Source organism: Neofelis nebulosa, chromosome 8 (assembly GCF_028018385.1).
Source record: "Neofelis nebulosa isolate mNeoNeb1 chromosome 8, mNeoNeb1.pri, whole genome shotgun sequence".
In the NCBI taxonomy this organism is placed as follows: Eukaryota; Metazoa; Chordata; class Mammalia; order Carnivora; family Felidae; genus Neofelis; species Neofelis nebulosa.
The window spans coordinates 63,905,675-63,928,396 of NC_080789.1; the positions used below are offsets into that span (position 1 = coordinate 63,905,675).

Sequence of the window (22,722 nt, forward strand, 5' to 3'; positions counted from 1 at the left end):
AGGGAGTGCATTCAAGTGCAGTGGGGCAGGAGGGGGAGGGTAGGAGGTGGCCTGGCCGGGGGAGGGTGCCACTTAGACCTCTTAAAGCCACCCCTTGCGTGCTGGTTACTGCTAGGGAGGAACACTGGCATGGAGCCTCAAGTCTCAGGCCTAGCTCTGCTACTTACTCTCTGACCCTAGACAGGTCACTTGCCCTGGGTCACTTCAAAGAAAGGTGGCGTCCACCTCTTGGAGATGCTGTGAGCACACACTATAGTTCTTGAGCTAGCATCTACTATGAGCTAGTATCAGGCATGAAATAAAGCAGCAGAGGAGACAGGAAAGGTCCCTGGGCTCTGCTACAAGGAGTGTGTGTCGTAATAAAGAGGGGAGCCAGGCAAACACCAAAATCCCCCAAAGTCAACACAGTTGTGGCTGGTCAGGAGTAGTATGACAGAAAAAGCCAGTGGAAGGTGTGACTGCATTTTGGACTGGGTGAGGAGGCCTTTGGGAGGCAGAGCGGAGTACTGAAGGGGCTGATTAGGAGAAGAGTGAATGCAGAGGCCTCCAGTGGATGGGGTCTGAAACATACCAGGTACAGCAAGGGAGCCAGAGCAGAAAGCGAGAAGGGAGACAAAATGAGGCAGGCAAGGGTCAGAGAACCCAGCATAGGAGTTAGAATCTTCTTGTAGGAATGCTGGGGAACCGCTGAGGAGTCCATGAACAATGGAGTAGTCCCTGGTTAGGCCTGTCACAGGTTGGGTGGCTGGTTGCTAACGTCTCTAAGGGAGACCCAGGCCCTGAGGGTTCCAGGCACCGGTTATTTATTTGCACAGGGATAGTTAAGGACTTTAGACAAGCCTTGGGCACCACCTGTTGTGGGTATTTGGGAAGGGAGGCTCCAGATACATTTAAACAAGAGGCCCAAGTTCTGAAGAGGGTGTGGGGCCTCTAGTTCAGGTTCATACATGTAAGTTAAAATCCACCAGACTGTTTCCCTGGCTGCAGGCTCCAAGCAAATAAGATGTAAAATATACTGTGTGTGTGTGTGTGTGTGTTTGTTGGGGGAGGTGTTGGGGGGCAAGGTGTGTGTTTGAGTCAGAGCATGCGGGACCCCAATCCTGCCCCCCACCAGGCAGTCACCACGCTGACACAGATGCAAAAAACCATCAATTTTATACAGTTTGTGGTTCAGAAGCAACAATATGCAAAATGCTGGAACAGTCTGTGCTGCCCCCACCCAGCTGGACATGCCCATTCCTGTCCCCCAAGGGTTAGAGAACCCAGGACCCCTGCCCGGCAGGACCCAACTTAGTTATAGGCCCCTGGGAGGGGGCCAAGCCCTTAGGGGTCAAGGCCGGGAAGGAGGGGGACCAGCACCTTTGGCTGGTTAACTGGAACTCTGTATGTGTGTGGAGGGTGGGCGAGCGACCGGCCACCGGCCATCGGCCATTGCGGCCCCAGGCCAAGGGTGAGGAGCAAGTAAAGCTGAGGAGAGGGCTTCGTGGGACAGGGTTCCTCCCCTCCAGGGGAGTTGTTTCCCTGGACACCCCACAAGGCACTACTGACCCAGATGTAGGATGGACGCCCCCAAACCTCTCCCAACCCAAGCCCGCCTGGTTCTCCCTGCCCCGCCTCCCACTGTGGTTTAGGGGAGGAGGAGTAAAGGGTACTGGGGCCTGGGGTCAGCGGTCCGCAGAGGCAGCCAGGCACCGGCAGGCCAGCTGGGGCCGGCAAGGACCCTCTCCCGCTGCTGCGCTGGGCTCCTGGGGTCCCCTGGGACCCGGCCTCCCGCCCCTTCCCCCCGCCCCCTTTTTGCACTGGCTGGAACGAATAAATAAATAAATACCTCCCCCGCCCACCCCGCCCCTACAGCTGGCTCTCCTCCTCCTCCAGGGAGCGATTGAGTCCGGGGATGAACTTGAGCAGCCGCCGGCGGAAGCTGCGGTACTTGGCTTTGCGGAGGCCGGGGCCGCACAGGGCCTGCTCGCGGGCCTCAGTCCAGAGCGCGCCCGGCGCCCCGCCGCCGCCGCCGCCGCCGCCCCCGCCCCCGCCACCCCCGGGGCCCGCGCACCGCACGCTGGCGCTGCGGCTCAGCGCGGCCCGGGGCGCGGACGCCAGAGCCTCGGCGGGGCCCCGGCCCGGCGCGCGGGTGGGGGGCGGCGGCGGCGGCGGCGGGGCGGGCGGCTCGGCGCCCCCGAAGAAGCACGTGTGGTAGACGGCGTCGTCCGCGTCGCGCCCCGCCCGCCGCGCGCCCCCTCGGGGACCCCCGGGCGCAGCCAGCAGGGGGCCGAAGGGCAGCGAGCCCGGGAGCAGGCCCGCGCCGTACAGGCAGGAGCGCACCGACTCCAATGTATCATAAATGCTCGGGTCCTTCACCACCAGGCCTGCAGGGGCAGAAGACACGAGGAAGGGTTGTCAGAGGGCATGGAGAGGGGACCTCAGCTCCTTCCTGCTGACCATCCGTGTGGCCCCTGGCCTAAGCCCCGCTTCCCTCCTCTGTATAACAGGGATTATACACTCGAGTCCTTATGAGGACCACTGTGACACAAGAGCCCCGGAAGGCATTTGAAACGAGCTCACTGAGCCTCGCTGTTCCTATCGGTAAAATGGAGAAGATACTAACGCTCGCCTTCAGAAAGCTATTGGGAGAAGGAACTAAAAATGTGTGTGCAGCGGCCCAGGGCAATATTGTACCCATAGCAGTAGCTCAACAAATTTTTCTTCACTTTGGAGAGGGAAGTAACCCACGAGTGCTGAGGGGGGAGCATGCATAGGGACATCAGTAGGGGTGAAAGAGACCCTTTGCACCCCCAATCTACTCACCGTGCACCAGCCGCTGCTCTTGGACCATTAGGGACCTGTATTCTCCCCACTTCTCATACAGGGTTTGCTGCAAGAGACACCCCCCGCCTCACTGTCAGGAGCTAAGCAAGAAACAAGCAGGAGGTGGGTATAGACGGAGGGATCAGGCAGTGCACAGAAGAAATCTGAAGGTTAAAAGCATATTCGGACAGGTAAATGAGCCCCTAAAAGAAGAGTGAGGGCCAGAGGGGCAAGAGCTTGGAAGAAGAGGGTGGAGGCTGGACGTTATCTGGGCTGCCCTACCTTTAGGTACTGCAGACGTGCCTCCAATTCAGCCTTCCGGATTGACGTCCCATACAGAGTTTCCAGCCTGAGGAGGTTGGGGAATTAAAGGCTAAGTGAGCCCACAGGGTGTGGACACACTGAGAGAAGCTGGGCTCAGGAACCCTCAGGATGACAGCGTCCAGACATACCTGAGAACATTGCCAGACGCCTTAATGATGTCAACAATCTCTCGATGCCGGATACCTTCCACGTTCAGGCCATTAACGCTGGCGATGGTGTCCCCTGCCAGGCAGAGAGGGGGTGAGCTTGTGTTCCACCGGGCAGGATGGAAGAATTGCAGCCCCCTACCCTAGCCAGGAAGGGTAGGGGTAATACACAGAACGCTCCTGAATTCCCTCCTGCCACTCCTGATGGCGGTGTGGAAACCTTGTCCTGGCCCAGCGCCCCAGCATAGGGCCCTCATAGACCCAACACCTCCACTCCCCCCTCAGGAAACTGTCCCCAAAGGCTGAGCTGTCTCAGCAACCCTGGGTTGCCTGCCCCCAGAGTTGGTTGTTTCTGTCTGGCCCACAGGCTATCATGAGACCCAGCCGAGACAGGAAGGGGTCAGGGTGAGTAGCACCACGCTGAGAGCTAACAGTGGCCCCAGGCATGAGAGGCCTCAGCTTCTGACACCCTGTGCCGCTGCGGAACCTTCTGACTTCAGACAGGGCAAGCCACATTCTCTACGGGTCCATTTCCCATCTATAAAAAGGGCGTGTGATCCCTACTGTGGCTACTGCAGGGATCAGGAGGGAGAGTGAATATGAAACTATTTTGCAAAGTTGCAACATACCACTTGGCTACCGGGGGCTGCTGGTAAGTGGGCAAGGAGGTGAAGGCTTAGGGAAGAAAGTAGTGCTAGAAGGGGGCTTAGCTCTTGCAGTCTCAATCCCCTTCCTGGGGCCTGGGGACTCTAGATTTGGCTAATCCCAAGGGCCCCCAGTGGAGGCATCATTTCCTTGTTAGAGGACGTCACGCAGGTACCCCAGAGTTGGGCCGGGTCGGCACAGGAGAGGCCCTGATGTCCAGTATCCGAGCAGATCTAAGGGAATGTCGCCCCCTCCCCGGCTCCTGCACGGGCTGGGTTACCAGACGGCCAGGAGACAAAACAGCAGCAGCGACATCTGCCATTTACCAGGTCCTGGCTCTGTGCCTAGGGAACCCCTAGGCATGTTAGTGCCCCCATTTCACAGATGGGACTGCTCCATGTCACACAGTCAATGGCAAGTTTGCCTGGATCCCAAGCCTGCACTCTATCCATTCTTCTTGGCCTTCTCAAAACAGGAGGAGGAAGGGGCGCCTGGGTGGCTCGGTTAAGCGGCCGACTTCGGCCCAGGTCATGATCTCGTGGTCTGTGAGTTCGAGCCCCGCGTCGGGCTCTGTGCTGACAGCTCAGAGCCTGGAGCCTATTTCGGATTCTGTGTCTCCCTCTCTCTGACCCTCCCCCATTCATGCTCTGTCTCTCTCTGTCTCAAAAATAAATAAACATTAAAAAAAAAAAAAAAACAGGAGGAGGAAAGGAAATGGGTTTCAGAAGCGGTTTCTCACCCCCTCTGCTTGGGAGCAAGGTCCTACCCTCTTCCCAGGGCCCTGTGTCCCAGGCTCAGGCCTCACCTGGTGTGAGCCCAGCCAGCTGGGCAGGGCTGGAGTCATGAACCCGGCAGACAAAGGTCACCATCTCCACCCGCTGCTCCTCCCGGTGGTGAAGGCCATAAGTCTGTAACAGACAAGGGGCCCATCAGCCAGGGGTGTGGCAGGGCCCGGCCACCTGTCAGAGTGGCCTTCCAACCCTGCGCTCCCTCTGTGCCCAGCTTCTCCCACCTGGATTTCAAAGCCGAAGGTCTGGTTCTCCTCCTTCTCCAAAGTCAGCACTTTCCTGCAAAGGGACACAGGGGCCATCTCATCAAGACTGTCAGGACTAAGAGGAGCTTGGCGGTCCCACAGCGTGGTCTTCCGCTGATGCTGGAGGTCTGTTCCAGGACATCCAGGCAGGGCTCACCGTCTCCAGCGCCAATTCAACTCTCCTCGCGGGTTGTCGGAATGCCCGTCCCGATCCCCGGCTGACCTCCGCCCCACGGAGCCGCGGAGACTCAATCTCGCCTCCAGTGGAGGCAGGCTCTGGAATGGCTGGCCCCCGGAGGGAATGGGCTTCCCGAGTTTTTCAGCCACACCTCCAGCTTTCTAGTGAGCCCGAGAGACTAGCCGACTAGCCTAGGCCCCACATTCGGCCCCAGCCCTGAGCCTCTGGGCTCCACAGCCTTGGGGAGAGGGCTGGCCCCACCCCCAGAGGCCAGTCACGAGGCTCGACCACAGCTGCTCCTCCCAGCTGCGACGGGCCAGCCCACCAGATGTGAGGCTGGGGGGGGGGGGGGGAGGGGAGCCTCGAGGCCGCCCCTTCCCGCACTGAAGGCCTGCCCACTGGACACAATGGTCTGGAGCGCCTCCAGATCCCCGCCTGCTGGGGGAGCCCAGAGTTTCCTCTGCCCACCCCCACCCCCTTCCTTCCCGCCCGGCCAGGGGCAGAGTGAAAGCAGCCTCCAAAGGCCCCTTCAAGCCTCGGCCGCTGAAAGGCCCTGGAGACCCAGGCCTGCAGTGCCCAGCCTGACCCAGATGCCCCCCAAATGCTGCACAGCAACTCCGGGCCCTGACTCCTCCCCACTGTAAACGCAGGCCTTTCCCCCCTCTGTGTGAGCTGGGGCGTGGAATAGGGTGACCCAAGTGCTGTGTTACCCCAGCGCGCTCTCAGGGTTTTCTGCAAGTGTTGGCGAACTTCTTCTGTAAAGGGCCAGAGAGTAAATATTTTGGGCTTTCTTTGTGGACTCCATTCAGCCTCTGTCATACATTGTTCTGTTTTTATTTTTACAACCCTTTAGAAATATAAAAACAACTCTTAGCTCAAGGGCCAAACAGGCCAATCCCGGCTGGCAGGCTGCAGTCAGCTGATCTATTTTAGAAGCCAGGCCCAAGTCTGCATGGGCCAGGGCCAGGGCCAGCACGAGGCCCCAGGTCAGGGCCTACTTCTTCCCCTCACCTCCGATGCTTCCTAAGAGGGCCGCCACAGGCTGGGACCAGCATAGGACTGGACTTCTGCAGGCAGGGCAGCCAGACTCAAGCAGCTGGACCCAGCTGGGCTGTGGTCTGGGCCCCCGGGGCTTGCTGGGGCTGGGAGAACTCAGGGGAGCCCGAAGGCTTCTGCTTCCTCCACCTCCCAGATCCAGATCTCCCCAGGGAGGGCTAACTGGCAGGGACTGCGGGTGGCATGAGGAACACCTGATGACTCAAAAGTCCCTACCTCCTTTCTCTGCCACCCCCTTAGCACAGCCCACACCCCCACCTGCCCCTCACTCCTAGCAAGGGAGCGTGCAGAAAGGGTGGGAGAGTGACACCCCCTGGGCTGACAGTGGTGTCGTGCTGCCCCCCCCCACCCCCATCCCCACCCCAGCACCTCACACTTTTGGACCAGGGCAGGGGCTGGGGTGCTGGTGACTCACCTCTGCTGTTCGGGACTCTGGCTGAGATTCTTCCAGCGGAATCCTGAGCCCTGCGGGGGAAGACAGAGGAAGGAGCAGGTGAGAGGGGAACTGTTCTTGAGCAGGTACTGAGAATCCTATTCTGGGAGGTCCCTCCCCTGGGCTCCAGCCCTGGACCGTGCACCTCACTTCCTGCTGCCTGCCTGTCGGGTCCCAGTTCCACACCTGCTTTGCTGCCAGTGTAACTGCCCAGTACCACTCCAGCATCACTCCACAGTTCTCCCTAAGGCTCTACCCCATAACTGAGACTGGGGACACCACAGTCCTACCAGTTTCCAGATGCACGACGCTTAATGGTTCTGTGCTAGCTCCCAGGTTGGGAGGCAAGGGGGACTCTTAATCTGGATCGAATAGTCTCTGTCCTCAGGGCGTATGTCTGCAGGGCTCAGGCCTCCCAAACCCAGCAAGTTGAGGCAGGGGCTCTTTCCAGAGGTTCCCCAAGAAGGGCTGGGGTCTCCTGGGCTTGCCTGTCAAGGTACTCCAGAGACCCATGCCAGTCGGACATGTCCTCCTAATTTCTCAGCCACCGACAGTGACTTGGGGGAGCTGCGGTCAGAGCCCCAAGCGTGGAGGGGCAGGCAATCCCAGCCTGAACATGGAAAGGCAGGGGACAGTGGGGCCAACTCTCCTCCCCCAAAGTACAGGCTGTTTCAGGGAGCAACTGTGGATCCCAGCTGTAGGTGGCCAGCGACACCCACCTCCACCTGTGTCTCTCGACATTGCCATATATTTTGTTGCTCTCTGGGACAAAAGCAAAAAACACAGATCTCAAACTTGTCCTTAAGTCTCACTATACTTAGAGAGATTAGGAGGTTTTGTTTGGTTGGCTGGGGGTGGGTGGGGGGGTGGTGACAGGGGATGTCAGAGCTGAGGGTTCCTGCCTCCCTAGGGCCCTTGAGAAACTAGTCTCTCTCCCTCCCTAAATTATTGGTCTTTGGGAGAAACCATCCCAGGCCAGCCCTTGTCCCGTGTGCCCTCAACAGCCCAGGGCCTTCCTGGTCTGTGCCCTAGTTAACCCTCCCCCCAGGCTGCTCCAAGGCTAGGAAGTGAAGTGAGCCCTCTTTTCTCCAGAACCAAAGACCAGCCTCAGGGGTGAGGGGAGTTCCCAAATGGGCCAGGGTGGAAGGACTGGGCAGCATAGAGAGACCCCTTTGTCTTTCAACCCGATTTTCATAAAATGCAAATTCTCAACAAGCTGTTCATTGTGTGTGGTGGGGGGAAGCCAAGGGCCAGGGGAGGGGGGAACTGAGCAGGGAAGGCCACCCCCCCTCCTTAACCTGGGTCTTCTGTCCCCCTTTCTGAGCGCTCAGGTCCCCCCAGGCCAGAGGAAGAGCCTCGCGGAGGGGGAGACTCAGAGGGCGGGCGCGGCTCGCATCCTTCCTGCCCCGCGGGCGCCCTGCGACCCCTCCCACCGCGTCCGGTCCCAGCGAAGTCCCCGGAGCGGTAGCCTCGCGCCCCGCACCTCCGACGCAGGGCCAGGCGGCAGGCCCGGAGCCTAGCAATCCGGGCGTCCCCTCGGAAGGGTGAGCTCTCGGGAGTCCGCGGCGCTACACACTTTCTCGTCCACCCGCCTCTTCCCCCCCCCCCCCCCCCGGGGCTCTCGGACCCTCAACTCGTCCGGGAGAGCGGCGGGACCCCAGCTCTAGGCCTTCGCGTTCCAAATAGAGAAGCCCAGGCTGGGGGCCTGGGGGCCTAGAGACACCTGAGGGGGGGGGGGGGGTAGGGGGCGGGGCACAGGGGTGCTTAGGGCAGCTGGAGCGAGTAGGAGAAGGGGGTGTTGGGGAGGAGTCGGGAAGGAGAGGAGCGAGACGCGACGGCGTCGCGTGGGGAGTGGGGAGCCGCCGAGATTGGGGGCGGCGTGGAGGCGGGGGCCGCGGCGCGGGGAGGCTTGCGCCTTCGGAGGAGGGGGCCCGGGAGACTGGCCGAAGGACAGCAGGTTCTGAAATGTGTTGGTGGGGAAGAGCGGGCTGGGGGGGGGGCGGGGAAAGTGGGGGACCCGGTGGCCCCCGAGGAATATATTGTGGGGTCAGCGGGCATAGATGCGGGATGTTGAGGGGCTGAGCAGGTCTCGGGGCAGGGAGGGACACCGGAGGGTACCTAGAGCTGGGGGGGCCACGGGAATTGGGGGGTGGGGACGCACCTTTCGGCGGGGCAGGGTGCCCCCGGACACGGCGAGCGCGCGATACAGCTCGGCCGGGTGATAGTCCTCCAGCGCCGCGTACAGCTCGTCCCCGGGGGCTCCGGGGCTGGCGGCTGCAGCACGGGGACCGGAGGCCGGGGTCGGGGCCGGAGCGGCGGGAGCGACTTCCGAGTCGGGAGCCCTGGCGGCGGGGTCCGGGGCGGCCGCCGCCTCCTCCTTCTGCTGCAGCTTCCTGAGTCGGCGTAGGGTCATGGCTCCGACCCTCGGTGGCGGCGCTCGCTCCGCGCGGCGGGAATACCAGCGGCTCGGAGATGCCAGCCCGGCGGGCAGCAGGTCGCTTCCCTTTATAGGATCGGCGAGCTGGGCGGGCTGGGGGGCGGGCTGGGGGGCGGGCGGGGAGCGGCCTCGGGTGGCTTCGCCCCTGGAGCGGCAGGCCCCGCCCCCAGGGGGGCCTGGAGCCCCGCCCACAGCGTCCGACACCCTGCCAGGCTGGGGAAAGTCTTGACCCGAATATCAGCTAGGGGAAAACCTAGCCACGGAGGAGTGGGGCAGGGCATCCTGGGGGGCGGGGGGGGGGGAGGGGCAGGGGTCTCCCGGATACCTGAAGAGCGGATGAGTGTGTGTGTGTGTGTGTGTGTGTATCTGTGAAGGGGCTTGTGCACGAGATTTGAAAATTTAGAGATGGATGGCTTTGGAGATTCATGGAGAATCTGGTGGTGAGGGTACAGAAAGGGATCACTGTAAGGAGGTTGGGAGGCTCAGGGAAAGATTCTAAGAGATCCAGGGATCTGCAGGAGCCTTTAGGCAAGGGAAGAGTGGTGGCTGCGCTGTGCAGGGGGAAAAGGATGTACAGGGGGAAGGGTGAGATCCCTGAAGGAGGTTAGAGATAACCCTGAGCTGACTGTGCAGAACCCCCCCAGGAAGTGAGGGCCCAGGATCTCCCCTCTACACCAATGCCCCAGAAGAGGTGAAAGGCTGCCTCCCCTTCTCTGTCAAGGGGAGAGGGAAGCGGTGAAAACCTGGGATCCCGTGGGCGTAGTTCCGGCGTGTCCCCTCGGAGAGTCTGGAGAGTGGTCCCTCCTAGATAAACTTTCCCCCAGCTCCTGATGTTGGAGCTCAGATACCCCTTTTCCCAGCAGCAAGATCTTAACTGTGTGTTGACTCATGGAGAGGGGAATGTGCCTGAGCTGAGTGGGTGCTCAGGGTTGGAGGATGTGCTCAACCATTCTCTGACCCTGTCTTCGGGACCATCTCCCCCCACCCCCCCACCCCCGCCCTGTGTTACCGTGGCTGCCAGGCAGTGGGAGAGACTGGAACAGCCCAGCTGAAGTCTCTGTCGTCAGTGGTGCCCAAATAAGAAGTGAGAGGAGGAAGTGGAAGGCCAGTCTTGGCGTCTAAAGAGCAGCTAGCCACCACAAGGCGTCAGCATCACAAGCTGGGGGCCTCCGCATCCCACCATTGGCCACTAAACAGAGGCTGGGGAGGTACAGTCCCCATCTGTCCCCTTCTTCTCCGGTCTTCCCAAATCTGTGTTATGCCTTAACAGCTGACATTTATTGAGCATTTACCATGGGCTGTGCACACCGTTCTGTGGGTGCTGTTACATACATGTATTAAGTCATTTGGCCTTCGTAACAACCCTAGGAAATCGGTACCTCACGGATGAGGAAACTGAGGCCCAGGGAGGTTAAGTAACGTGCTCTAGGCCACTGAGTGCCAGAACGGAGGCTCAAAGCCAGGCAGCCCGGCACCAGATGCTGTGATGCTGTGATGTGATGCTGTCTTCTTCAGTTTCTCCTTCCCCCTACATTTATGCCCTGATCCATGCCGGGTACCGGCTGGGCACTGGGGCTACAGAGTCTATGGTCTGGTTATATATACATGCGCTGTGTTAGACGGGTGGCATGAACAGTCCAGAGAGGCAAGTGGCCACATCCGACAGGAAGGAAAGGCTATCTCCTGTCTCGGTGCCCTGGTCTGTCTCAGTCGCTGTCCTTCCTTGTCTCCTTGACTCTGTCTTTCCCTCAGCCCCCCATCCCTGGGGCCCCAGCTCCTACAGGAGCTATGGGTGGGAGGGGTCTGTGCCACCCCTCAGTAATTACACAAGTCCAGATGGCAGGATGCTTGTTGGGTGGGGGGCAGAGGGTAGACTGGGGGCTGCTGGGAGCCAAGAGCTGAGTCCCTTCCTCTCCCTCCTGCCACCTCCCCCTGGGCACCACCAAGTGGCCATCGGCTGAGGGGCCGAGGGGGTGTTGGTGGGGAAACATGGGACTCTATTGTGAAGCATGAGCACAGATGGACCCCTGGACCGTCTGCTGCCTGCTCCTGACAGACGGCATCTGGGGTGGGGGTGGGGGTGGGGATGGGGAGGAGAGCAAAGGCAGGGGAGGCAGTGGTTTGGTTTCTTTTCTCTTCACTCCTGTGCATATCCCTGAAGAGACCAGCAAAAGGGCACCCTGTAGGATCCCTTGTGCGAAGGACCACCACCTTACCTATCCCAGGGATGACCTAAAGGACACCTCCTTGCCTGAAAGCTGGACAAGTGAACACCATGGGTGTCACGGCACCCGCGTCTAACAGCCCTGTTGAGACATTCCTCCTTCAGGGGCGCCTGCGTGGCTCCATCGGTTAAGCGTCCAGCTCTTGATTTCAGCTCAGGTCACAATCTCACAGTTCATGTGATTGAGCCGCGTGTCAGGCTCTGTGCCATCAGCGCGGCGGATGCTTGGGATTCTCTTTCTCCCCCCACCTCTCTGCCCCTCCACCTGCTGGCATGTGTGGTCTCTCTCTTGAAATAAATAAACATTAAAAAAAAATAGGCATTCCTCCTTCAGGTTTCCCCCTCTTCCAGGCAGAGCTCCGGAGAACCAGAGAGTAAGTGTGGGCCCAGGAAATGCAATTTCTGGGAGGCACGTGGCATGATTTCCTCCAGTCCTGGAATCTAAGAGCTGGAAAGGAAGGGCCTGCCCTGTGGCCTGGCAACGATACGACGTGGTCCAAGCACTCATTGAACACAGGAGGCAAACTGAGACCCGTGGGGGGCGGGGGGGGGGGGGGGAAGGATGGAGGCAGGACAGGCCCTAGCACCCACTAGACCCAAGGTCTCCGGCCTCCAGAGACTATTTAATTCAGCTGCTAGTTGCTCCCCTGAGAGTTCAGAGAGTTCAGAGATATGTGTGTGTGCCTGCTTCCTTCTCCCAATCTCCTCAGTATCTCCAGGGAGGGGATGGGGAGCCCAGGATGCCACACTATGGGGTGGTGATGCCCTCTGGTGGCCGTGGGTCTCTGGGTGGAAAATCTTCAAACCACAGTGAAGGGCTGTCTGGCTCCACTCGGGATCTGAGTGGGGTTTAGGGAATCCCCCACATCTCCTCTCTTGCGCAAGAGGGTCCGTGTCCCACTGAGATGCCAAGCTCCCCTTCGGTCACAGAGTTCCGGAGTCTCACCGCTGGCCCAGTTAGGAAGTTGCGTTTTTGATCTCCACCAGGGCTGCCGGGCTGCAGGTGAAGTTCAACAAGGAGAGGGCGGACAGCTGGAGGGGCCTCCTCTGTGCAAGAGTCTCCACACGCCAGACACGCGAGGTCGCTGGCGCTTTGCCTTTTCCCACCCTCCGCGACTTCCTCCTAGGCCCGGCGTCTCTTGCATGGCATCTGCTCCCCCCATCCTATCTTCCACGGCTCCTTAAAGCTCGGGGGTGGAGGGGAGGGTGGGGAGGAGCGTGCAGCACACGCTGCCTGCCTGCTGGGACACCTCTCTCTGGGAGGCCTCCTTGCAAAAGCCCCATGACTCTGGCCCCTCAGACATCTGCACTCAATCTGTGGCTCATCCCGAGCCAGTCTGTGTTTGAGAAGAGCTCCCCAGCTTTTCCTCCGTTCGCTCCAGTTGCCCTGGCTCTTAGCTCTAGGGCTCGCTGCGGCGTGGGCTCGCCTAACGGACAAGGTCTGCGGAAGACCCCTCCCCTTTGGGACGAGCCGGCCTGGATACCTAACAGTCAACAGTGCCCGGTGGAGGAAGTGGGGAGAGCTGACTCTTGTCCCCACCGTCGTGCTCCGTGTGCTCGAGCTCTAGGGTGCCATCAGGAAGCCGGGGCACTTAGGGCGAGAGCTCTGGCAGCTCAGGCCACTCTGCAGTCTAGCTCGATGTCCGCTCCAGCATCATCATTTGCTTCCAGAACGGGGAGAATGAATAATAAATAGTGCGCTGGGATTCCCCTCTGGGTACTGCTGCTGCTTCTAAGCTGGGGAACTGGGAGAGAGAGGGCCTGGGACTCAGCTGGCGCTCTGGTCAGGAATGAGGGGCTGGGCCCCCAGTTGCATGACACAGAGGGAGGCACAGACAGCCGGTGGGCAGCTGACTGGGCAGGGAGTGGTTGTTTTTCCTAATGGCGCCTATTGCCCAACAGTTTCCACTGGATAGTGTCTGTGTGTGGCGCTGGGGCCCAGGGGAGCCCGGCAGCAGGATCTGACACAGCCCAAAGAGCCGATTCTAGGGGGTCTGGGAGTAAGGGCGAAGCAGATATGGTAGTTTGTTTATGTTGGGAGACAGGTGGCCTCTGGGCCTAGTGTGGCCCAGAGGCCTGGGACCACCTTGCTTCTTGGGTGGGGAGGACGGGGTGTCCCCAGCTATGTAAACAGGAGAGATTGACAGAAGAAGGGAGGGTTAGCTCCCCAGCCTGCCTCACAGCATCCATGTGCTACTTACTCCTAAGACACAGGGCACGTGTTAGTTTACCTGCCTTGCTCGTTTCAGTGAGAAACAGAAAACAACTGTTCTTGGGGAGCCTGAGTGGCTCAGCGGGTTGAGCGTCCGACTCAGCTCAGGTCATGATCTCACAGCTCGTGGGTTCGAGCCCCGCATCCAGCTCTGCGCTGACAGCTCAGAGCCTGGAGCCTGCTTCCGATTCTGTGTCTCCCTCTCTCTCTGCCCCGCCCGCACTAGCGCACACGGGCATGCTCTCTCTCAAAAGTAAACATTAAAAAAAATTTTTTTTAAGGGAAGAAAAAAACACACGCACGACAGTTCTTAGGGCCCCAGATACCCCAGTCCTCCACCCTCTTGGCAAACACAGTTGCGTTGGTGGCTCGTCCCTGGTTCCCTCCCCAGGAGACAGGGTTGTGCACCCAACTATGGTTCTCCCATCGACTCCAAACTGAAGCTGGCTCCCCTCTTTCCCTGCCTGTTCACATGTGATCATGCCCAAAATTTGTGCGTTCTCCCATGGTCTCTCCCTGCCCTCCAGCTGTCCCTGCACCACCACCACAGCGGTTGCCTCCTGAAGTCTGCACTGTGATCATCCCGAACACAAACAGGATCGCTCCCCCCCCCCACCCCCCGCTAAAACCCATAAAACCCACCAATGGCCTATTCCCTCCATCGGGAATCAGGAACCCCACAGAGGTTTTAACTTAAGGGCAGATCCACATACTCATGCTATAGAGGACAATTTGGAGATCAAGTCCAGACTCAAGAGGAAAGAGTGCTGATTTGCACAGGCTGAGGCAGCTGTCACAGGACAGGTGATGGCACTGGTGGCCCCCAGGATGAAGTCTTATTTCCTCAGCATGTGACAGCCCCAACGGACTCCCTCATTGCGGCTCTGGCTCCCTTGCCTCTAGCCTTAGCTGAGGACATCTGTGGTTCCTGAAGGGTGACACAAGTTTTGATTAAAACCCTCTCCTCCTCTCCTCTGCCAGCAGGCCAACGCCTACAACAAAATAGAGATGTCACCTCCCTTGACCCCAACCCACTGGCGGCCCTATGCTCGCAGGACGTCCTGTATCTGCCCCTATCCTAGCATGTACTTCACCCCATTGTGGTCATCTACATGCCAGTCCGTTCTGCTAGTTTGGGAGCCCCTGGAGGGCAGGGGTGCCTCCTTTCTTTCCCCAGGCACCTGGTGTAGGCTTCCATGATACGTTACATGTAATTCTATAACGGGACTTGCCAGAATCTGCCTTATTGTCCTCTCTGTACAAACCCTCTCTCTGTCTTGAAGGGCAAGGACCACAGACTGCACTCCGCGTGCTTTACACATTTACGGTTGCTCAACAAATTAAAGAGAGCCTAGGCCATCCAATTGTTCCTTAAACCTTCCCACCCCATTAGCACCCATCCTTGGTTCCCAAGGAGCATTCCTAGAGGGACCCATGGCTCTCTGCCATATTCCTTAAGTCCCATCCTGTGGGACCAGGGGATGCTCAACGACTTCTGGCGCATGGTGCTGTTTGAGTAAACAGGTCTAGATGTTGCTATGAAGGTATGTTTTAGATGTGATTAACATTTCAATCAGCAGACTCTGAGGAAAGCAGATTACCCTCGGTAACACGGATGGGCCTCATCCAATCAGTTGAAGGCCCTAAAAAAACCTGCAGTTCCCTGAGGAAGAAGGAATTCTGCCTCCAGACCGCCTTTGAACTCAAGACTGCACCATCAACTCTTCCCTGCATCTCTAGCTGTCGGCTTGATTTGAAACTTGCCAGCCACCACAGTCAATTGAGTCAATTCCTTGAACAATCCCTCCATCCGTCCACCCTATTGGTTCTGCTTCTCGGGAGAACCCCAGTACACCATTCCAGGCTTGATCCAAAGCCTCCCCCCTTCAGGCCACCTTCATTATGCATCCCTCCTAAGTTCTTGAGTGCCTCCTCAATTCTACTTTACCCTTCATTCTGTTTTGGTCCTATTTAGCAAGCACGTTCTCCAGACTGTAAACCTCAGAAGACACGACCTGCCAGGGACAAAAATTTAAGAGGTGTGGAAAAAAAACCCAAGTGAGACACTATTCCAAAGAATTCAGGTCTCCTGTGTCACAGGGGCCTTGCAAAGGTGAAACAGTGTCGGTAACCTTCAAGGCACACAAAGAGGTACCAGCAAAGTTGCCCTTCTGATGTTCAGAATGGTGCAGGTGAAGCTGCAATCCATAGCCTGGTGGATTTTCGGTCCACGCCTGGCAAGATGACTGATCCGTCACAGGATGGCTTTTCAACGGGGTTGAGATTCACTACGAGCCACCACATCTTTTTCAACAGAGAGCTTCAACAGCCACAATACCTTGTCACTTCAGAGACACCTGGATTTCTGCGGCTATCTTTGTCCATAAATGAATTATGGCTAGGGCACAAGGACAATTTAATTAGCAGCTGATCCGGGTTATTGGGCTATGTGCCAAACTTCAAACCAACTTCTTAGAGGTGAGTTACTTGATTTTCTCCAGCCCGACAGTCTCAGATGAGAGAACAATGGAAAACTGTGGATAACCGTCAGAATTTTTTTTTTTAATTTTTTTTTTTTCAACATTTTTAATTTATTTTGGGACAGAGAGAGACAGAGCATGAACGGGGGAGGCAGAGAGAGAGGGAGACACAGAATCGGAAACAGGCTCCAGGCTCCGAGCCATCAGCCCAGAGCCTGACGCGGGGCTCGAACTCACGGACCGCGAGATCGTGACCTGGCTGAAGTCGGACGCTTAACCGACTGCGCCACCCAGGCGCCCCCAGAATTTTTTTAAGATTATTTATTATTAAATTAATTTATTTATTGAGAGAGGTGGGGAGGGGCAGAGGGAGAGAGGGAGAGAGAGAGAGAGAGAGAGAGAGAGAGAGAGAGAGAGAGAGAAGCCCAAGCAGGCTCCACACTGTCAGTGCAGAGCCCGACATAGGACTTGAACCCACGAACTGAGATTGTGACCTGAGCCAAAATCAAGAGTCGGGCGCTTAACTGACTGAGCCACCCAGGTGCCCCTAGATTTTAAGTAATCTCTACACTCAGTGCGGAGCTCGACCTTGTAACCCCAGGAGTCACATGCTCTACCGACTGAGCCAGCCAGGTGTCCCAACAGTCAGAATTTTTAAATACTGACAGGCTGGGAGCAACGAGCACACTCTCTGATAAATTTAACAGGGTAAACATAGAAGGTCTTGCACTTGAGTTTAAAGTACCAACTTCCCATACATGGGCTGAAGGACAAGGCGGCTGGGCTTTCCTCAGCCCATGAGATGCAGTCCTGGGGTCCTCGGATGTGACCCGCAGGAGTCAGGCACAGTCTGGGATTCGTGTCCCAGCCTGTGCTTTCAGTTACTGCCTGGATGGAATGTCGTGTGCCCTCCCGGCCCCAGGCTCTAGGTGGGTTCAGTGAGGAGCAGCTGGCGGGGTGGGGGGGGAAGGAACATGGGACCGTGCAGGCGGGAAGGTGCAGACGACTTAGGGGCTGCAGCCTGGGACGAGACACCCTGGACCCAAGGTCTTTTCCACCCTGTGAGCTACACTGACAATTTATCGACTTCTCCGACCCTCCTCCGTTCCTAATCTGTAAAGACAGGATAATAGTGCTGTTTGAGGATTGGAGCAGTTAATATACACAGATCAACTCTGGGTTCATTGCTTAGCCACACAGTAAGTTTTCAATAATGCTAACTAATGTTAACTGAAGGGACCTTATATGGAAGAGAAAGGGACTGCTCTCAACCACCTGTGGAGAAGTCACCTGGAGGCTTCCAGTTCCACAGAGGAGGGGTCTGCTACCGAGCAGATGGCCTGCGGGTGAAGGCGTGTGCCTGCCAGCATGGGGAGGATGCTGCAGGGGAGTCCAGTGCCTGATGCCGAGGGACTAGGCCGCCTCTAGGGTCCCGGCTAAACTTGAGCTTCTGCGCCTCTAGGACTCGCTATCCTGGGTTCCCGCGGCCCAGAGGAGGAAAAATCTGCCCCGCCACCCACACACTGAAAAGACGACGAAGCACGGGAAGACTCCCACCTCAAATCACCCGAGTCCCCCGAGATTCGCATTTATTCTCCAATCTACAAGGGGAGAAGCACAATCTGAGCAGGGCTCTTAGGCAGCCTTCAAGGCTAGGTGGCTGCTGACACACCAGAATCGAGATCCTCTTTTGTACAGAGAAAAAAATGCTGAAAGACAAAGGCAGACACAGACAAAGCCCAAGAAAATGTGTGTGGTTTGCGCCACCCCCCCTCCACCTCCCTGCCCTGCACACTCCAGGCCAGGCCGCTCCCGGTGTTTCAGGGAGGGGAGACCCTGCACTCAGACTGGCTCCTCTTCTGATGCGACCTGCTTCGACATGCTGTCGTCATTCTAGCCAACGAGGAAGGCAGCAAGGCCACCTCAGCACGCGTCTGCTCCCTTCCCCGCTCCCCTGACAAGAGCTGGGCGGTCAGTCTACACACATGGAAGACAGAGGGCACCAAAAAGCTCTGTGAATAAAACTTTAATAATGTACAGCAGAAATTGGACAGGCTCATTCTTATATTAAAACAAAAGATTTCCTATATTACAACTTATTTACATTTGCATACTGAAGAGGTAAAGTGTCTAAGTGGCTATTTTACAGTCCTTTCTAATAAAATGTACAAAAACAAACAGAAGTACCGAGAATGCCGTTCGGGGGCCTTGATGGCGACGTAAGAACGGGCTTTGACTTGGTCTGTGAATCCAGAATCCAGAGGTGTAGGTAGCCCTACGGATCAGGGTTAGTTAGCCCCACGGGCCAAACACCGCGGCTTTAGGCTTTAGTTTCTCCCCAACTGTCTAACTCCTAACCCTTGGTGTTAAGAGTGATGGGGACAGGGGTGGGAGCTTCCCAAAAAACTGCTCAGTCTTCCCCGAGGTGTGGTGAGGCCAGGAGGTCCCCCTAGGGAGCGGGCTAGAGGCTTGGGAGTCCCTGGGTCGAGGAGTGTTGGCAGATCCCAGAGGCTGGTTGTGACCGGGGCACAGGAGTCTAAGTTCCATTACCACCCACACCCTGCCTGGGTCTGCTGCAGAGCAGGTAGGTGGGGTGAGGTCAGCAGGGCTGGGGAAAGAAGGTCCCCCTAATGACACCATTGGTATTCAAGGGAAATTAGTCAGTAGCCAGCAAACTGGCCCAAAGGGTGAGGCGAAGATCTCCTTTAACGCAAGGGAAGAAGCAACACGTCAGGAAAATAAATAGGAAGACCGGGAGCATCTGGGAGACCCGTGTAAGCAGGGAGAGGCGTGCCCCTCCTCCACAAGCTTTGGCAGAGAATCACTGGGCTGGAGGCAGGCATGCTCTCAGGCTGCAGACATCATGTGCCTCCCCTGGGGGCAGGAAGGGGGCTCAGAATGAATGCAGTAATTTAGGGTCTCACTGCCCACTGCAGGGCTCTTTGGGGGTATGGAGGGATCCTGGTCCTTGGTGGTCTTTTCTAAGAGCAATCATTCCAGGCTCAAAAGGCTCTCAGAACCAACGGTACAAACTTCTGGTCTTGAAACAGGCACCCACTAACTTGAATCGGCAACTTCTTCAGTGTTCCAAGAGTAGGACCCAAGCCTGTCTTGCTCACATACATATCCAAGTGCTCAGCACAGTGCCTGACACACAACAGGTACGCAGCAAACATCTGTTGAGTAAATGCCTGGAGGAGAAGGCGCGACCGGCTGGACAATGCACAAAAGGCCAGGGCCCTGAAGCAAAAACCACTCACAGAATTGAGGGGTGGGGGGCACAGTGCAAGAGAGACTAACCTCCAGGGCAAAGAGGGAGGGACTCTCGCTGCTCGGTGGGAACAGGCTCAGGTGCAAGGACAAACATTTCCAGTGTGACTGAGCTATGTGCGCTTGATTGGAGCATTTTTTTTTTTTGTGGTTGTTTTGTAGCAATTTCTTTAAAAACAAAGAGGTAATCATCACATAGAGATGGTTTTCCTTTTATAAAAACTTAACAATATTAAAAAAAGTTAAAATTCAGACCCTTCCAATAAAATTAAAAAAAAAAGAAAAGAGAAAAGGAAAGGAAAGGAAAGGAAAGAAAAGAAAAGAAAAGAAAAGAAAAGAAAAGAAAAGAAAAGAAAAGAAAAGAAAAGAAAAGAAAAGAAAAGAAAAAAGAGAAAAAAACAAACCACTCCAGTTAAAAGTTATGGCTTCAAAGTTATTATATACCTAAGATACGCTGACCAAACCACCACCCATAACCGTGCTTCTAGACATCATTAAATACTATACTCAGGTTAAAATAACAGGTTTGGCTCGGGCTTTTCCCTTTCACAGGCCCCTGAAGTGGGTACGTGTCTCCCATCTCCCCTCCACCGCGATCAGATAATCCAGTAAAAGACCCATGCAGATGCCTCCCTCCCACCCCGACTCCCCCCCCACACTGCTTGCCCCCCCCTTCCCCTTCCCCACCCTAAACCCATCACCACCAAAAATATACACTGCTGTTTCCAGAATCTGGGATATGAAAGACAGATGTGACATTCCAATGTGAGTCCCAGGATCAGGGCCTCAAGTCCCTTGGCCCTTCTTGATGCTGTTGAGGATGATGCCCTTGGGCTGGCTCATTTCCCACGGTTGCCGCTGACCACAACACCCGAGACTTCCACCGAGATTCTTTCCCTGCCCACCCCCGCCCGTCCCTGCCTCACATTTGGACCCAAAAATCTCCCCCGCCTGCCACGGACAACCTGGCCAGCTTTGGTTCCACGGTCTGAAATGGAGGTGCCGACACATGGGCAGGCGGAACAGCCTGCTGGGAAGGGGATCCTGCTGTGGTGTGGGGATTCTGGGGGGAAGGGGCCAGGAGAGAGACCTTCGGGAAGGGCACCAGGGAGACTAGACGCTGCTCACTACCAAACAGAGGCACCAGCACGCAGAGACGGCATGACAACCACACCCCCGACCTGCACATGCACAGAAAGCTCAAGCAGGTAAGTGCGCACCTACAGACACACACATACACACACACGTGTAAGGGCGTGGCACGGACCAGGCACAACAGGGGACGCACCTCGGCACATGCACACACGGCTGGACAGACAGGCGGCAGGCCCCGCCTCCACCGGCGGTCCCTCTGGAGGCCCGCGTGAGACAGGAGGGGAGCCCAGGGCCCAGAGCTGCCCGTGTCAGGGGCTGTACTCGTGGCTCCTCTGGGCCACCACAGAGCGCCGCCCGCCCCACCGGAGCTGGTCCCTGGAGGACACCGTCGGTGCTGCTCAGCAATGGCGACACGCGGCTCCCCCGGGGCCCTCTCGGGGGCCCGTCGCCACCCTGGCTATCCGCCAGACGCACCAGGTTTTGCGGGACTTCCCACTACAGCCAGTTCGAGTTGTGGCATCGAGTTCTCCACACCATCCGCTCTCAGAGTCTCCGTGCCGTTAGGAGGTAAATATAAAAGGTGTCTGTGTCTCAAACCCAACATGGGAGTGAGGGAGTCTCCCGGGCTCTGTCCCTCTTTGGGACCAGGGCTCCTGGCCACCGAGGGCTGGGCAGAAACGAGAGGTAGGCCTCCGTCGTACGCTCAACGCGGCAGCTGTGTGTAGTTCCCGCTGCCAGGGCTGCGTGTGGGGAGGGAGAGGCTTAGATCTTCACGTCTTCCTGCACGCTGAGCTGTGAGAGGGTCTTCTTAATGCGCAGGGCAGTCAGGCGGGCCGCGCCGTTGGCGTACCAGCACTCTCGCATCATCTTCCCCATCACCCGCAGTGCCTGCACGGAGACCCGGAGACCCGGAGGCCGCGTCAGCCGGACCCCGCCCCGGGAGGCCCTCCTGGCCTCGCTCCACCTCGCCTCTCAGCAGACCCTGGCACCATCTCCCCTCCCCTCTGAGCCCGGGGAGCGCTCTGCGAGCCTCTGTCTCCCCTCAGCCCTCCCTTCCTCGGGGACCAGGAGAAAGGGGAGGACTGGCCCGCGAGTGCAGCCAGCCGGCCCACCATCGGGGTACTCCGGACGGGGGTACCCGAAGTAGCCTGTGCTTCGAAAATGACTTCTCTCAGGTCTGAGAATCCGTTTGTACGATTCCGTACTAACTGTGTTCTTTGAAGGAGCGCGTGAAGCAGGCACACCAGGAACGCGCCTGGGTGCGTGCAAGCACACGGCGGGAATCCCGGGGCTCATGTGCACGGACGGGATGGGGGGTGGGGAAGAAGCAGGACAGGAGCCCCTGAAAAGCAATCCTGTCAGAGGCGGAAAGCCACACTGCCACTGCCTGGACCACACGGGCGACCACTGTGGTCAGGCCAAGAGATGGATTTGGAAGGCCACCTATGGACCTCTACCAGTGACTGAGGGCGACAAAGGTCCCTGATTGCTGTCCTAGGCCAGTGGTTTTCAAAATTTCAAAAACTGACTGAAGAGGTTGTGGGATGGGGGAAGCTGAAGACCAGTTCTCTCAGCCTCACCCTCATCCTCTGAAACCCTGACCTGAGGGCTCCAAGGAACATTTTGGAAAATGCTGCTCTATTATGCGACGAGAAGACACCATCTAAAATGTGAGCTCAGCGATTCTGTTCTAAAATGCAGAAATGCCCTCTAGTGGTTAGAGTCCTTTCTAAAAGCAGAGCCACGAGGGCCCTGAAGACTCTAAGACCCCAGAATGCCATGTTTATTTGGAACCTGTATCATGAATTTGTCCTCATTTCAATTATTCCCCCCAAATGCTGTCCCTGACCCACTCCATCTGTATCTCCCCCAAATTCCAATCCTCCACACCCTCCTCCCTTCTGAGTTTTTAGAAAGGCCACCTCCCTCACAGACATGCCTTCTAAGTCCTGTCCCGCCATTCTTCTATGCCCAGTCTGAGCTTCGCTTCTTTTCTGGATGCCTCTATTTGATTCTTCCTCAGAGCTCAGCTCGTCCCTGTGGTTCCAGAGCCATCTTTCTAGCTAGACCAGTCTAACGGTTCCCACCCAGTTTTTATTTCTGTCTTTTGCTGACCACCTCTTATCTGTGTCTTGGGGACCAAGCCTTTTCTTCTACTAGGCTGTCCATTCCCAAGAGGACCCTACAGTGCCCAGGACAAGGCACTGTGGCCCCTCTGGGATTCGTATACAACAGCACATAACAGTATATAAGTGACACAGGGGGTACCTCTGGGCATGGCCTCATTGGCAAGCTCTTTTTCTCTTTCTTTCTTTTTTTTTTTTTTTACTTGGGAAACCCTTTTTCTAAAGTAGAGAAATCAGGCAGATGGAAAAGCCACAGGA

The 22,722-nt window shown here is 57.2% G+C and overlaps 2 protein-coding genes and 1 long non-coding RNA gene across 9 annotated transcripts in view; 1 reads left to right on the forward strand and 2 right to left on the reverse strand.

Annotated features, from left to right (window-relative positions):
* Window positions 1-1,136: 1,136 nt before the first annotated feature.
* Window positions 1,137-9,065, reverse strand: TAMALIN (trafficking regulator and scaffold protein tamalin). Of its 2 annotated transcripts, XM_058742715.1 has the most exons (8): window positions 8,782-9,065; window positions 6,603-6,652; window positions 4,933-4,987; window positions 4,726-4,828; window positions 3,258-3,351; window positions 3,088-3,154; window positions 2,806-2,872; window positions 1,137-2,366 (listed from the first exon to the last, which is right to left on the reverse strand). In XM_058742715.1, the coding sequence occupies exons 1-8, from the start codon at window positions 9,031-9,033 to the stop codon at window positions 1,849-1,851; spliced, it is 1,206 nt and encodes a 401-aa protein (XP_058598698.1). In that variant the 5' UTR covers window positions 9,034-9,065; the 3' UTR covers window positions 1,137-1,848. The 2 variants fall into 2 exon arrangements, with proteins under 2 accessions (XP_058598698.1, XP_058598699.1); XM_058742716.1 differs by lacking the exons at window positions 6,603-6,652; window positions 8,782-9,065 and adding an exon at window positions 5,111-6,428.
* On the forward strand, window positions 7,908-19,545 carry LOC131519577 (uncharacterized). 3 transcript variants are annotated; one of them, XR_009265703.1, is made up of 4 exons: window positions 7,908-8,164; window positions 15,074-15,277; window positions 15,469-15,971; window positions 17,436-19,545. It is a non-coding gene; the product is annotated as an uncharacterized LOC131519577 (long non-coding RNA). The 3 variants fall into 3 exon arrangements; XR_009265704.1 differs by lacking the exon at window positions 7,908-8,164 and adding an exon at window positions 12,000-12,362; XR_009265702.1 differs by lacking the exon at window positions 7,908-8,164 and having other exon boundaries at window positions 14,123-15,277.
* Window positions 17,985-22,722, reverse strand: part of ACVR1B (activin A receptor type 1B) — a 34,788-nt gene continuing 30,050 nt past the window's right edge. For all 4 annotated transcript variants that reach the window (XM_058742714.1, XM_058742710.1, XM_058742712.1 and 1 more), the window contains one exon: window positions 17,985-21,226. In XM_058742714.1, the coding sequence (XP_058598697.1) occupies window positions 21,101-21,226 (126 nt within the window). In that variant the 3' untranslated portion in view covers window positions 17,985-21,100. The remainder of the gene's footprint in view (window positions 21,227-22,722) is intronic.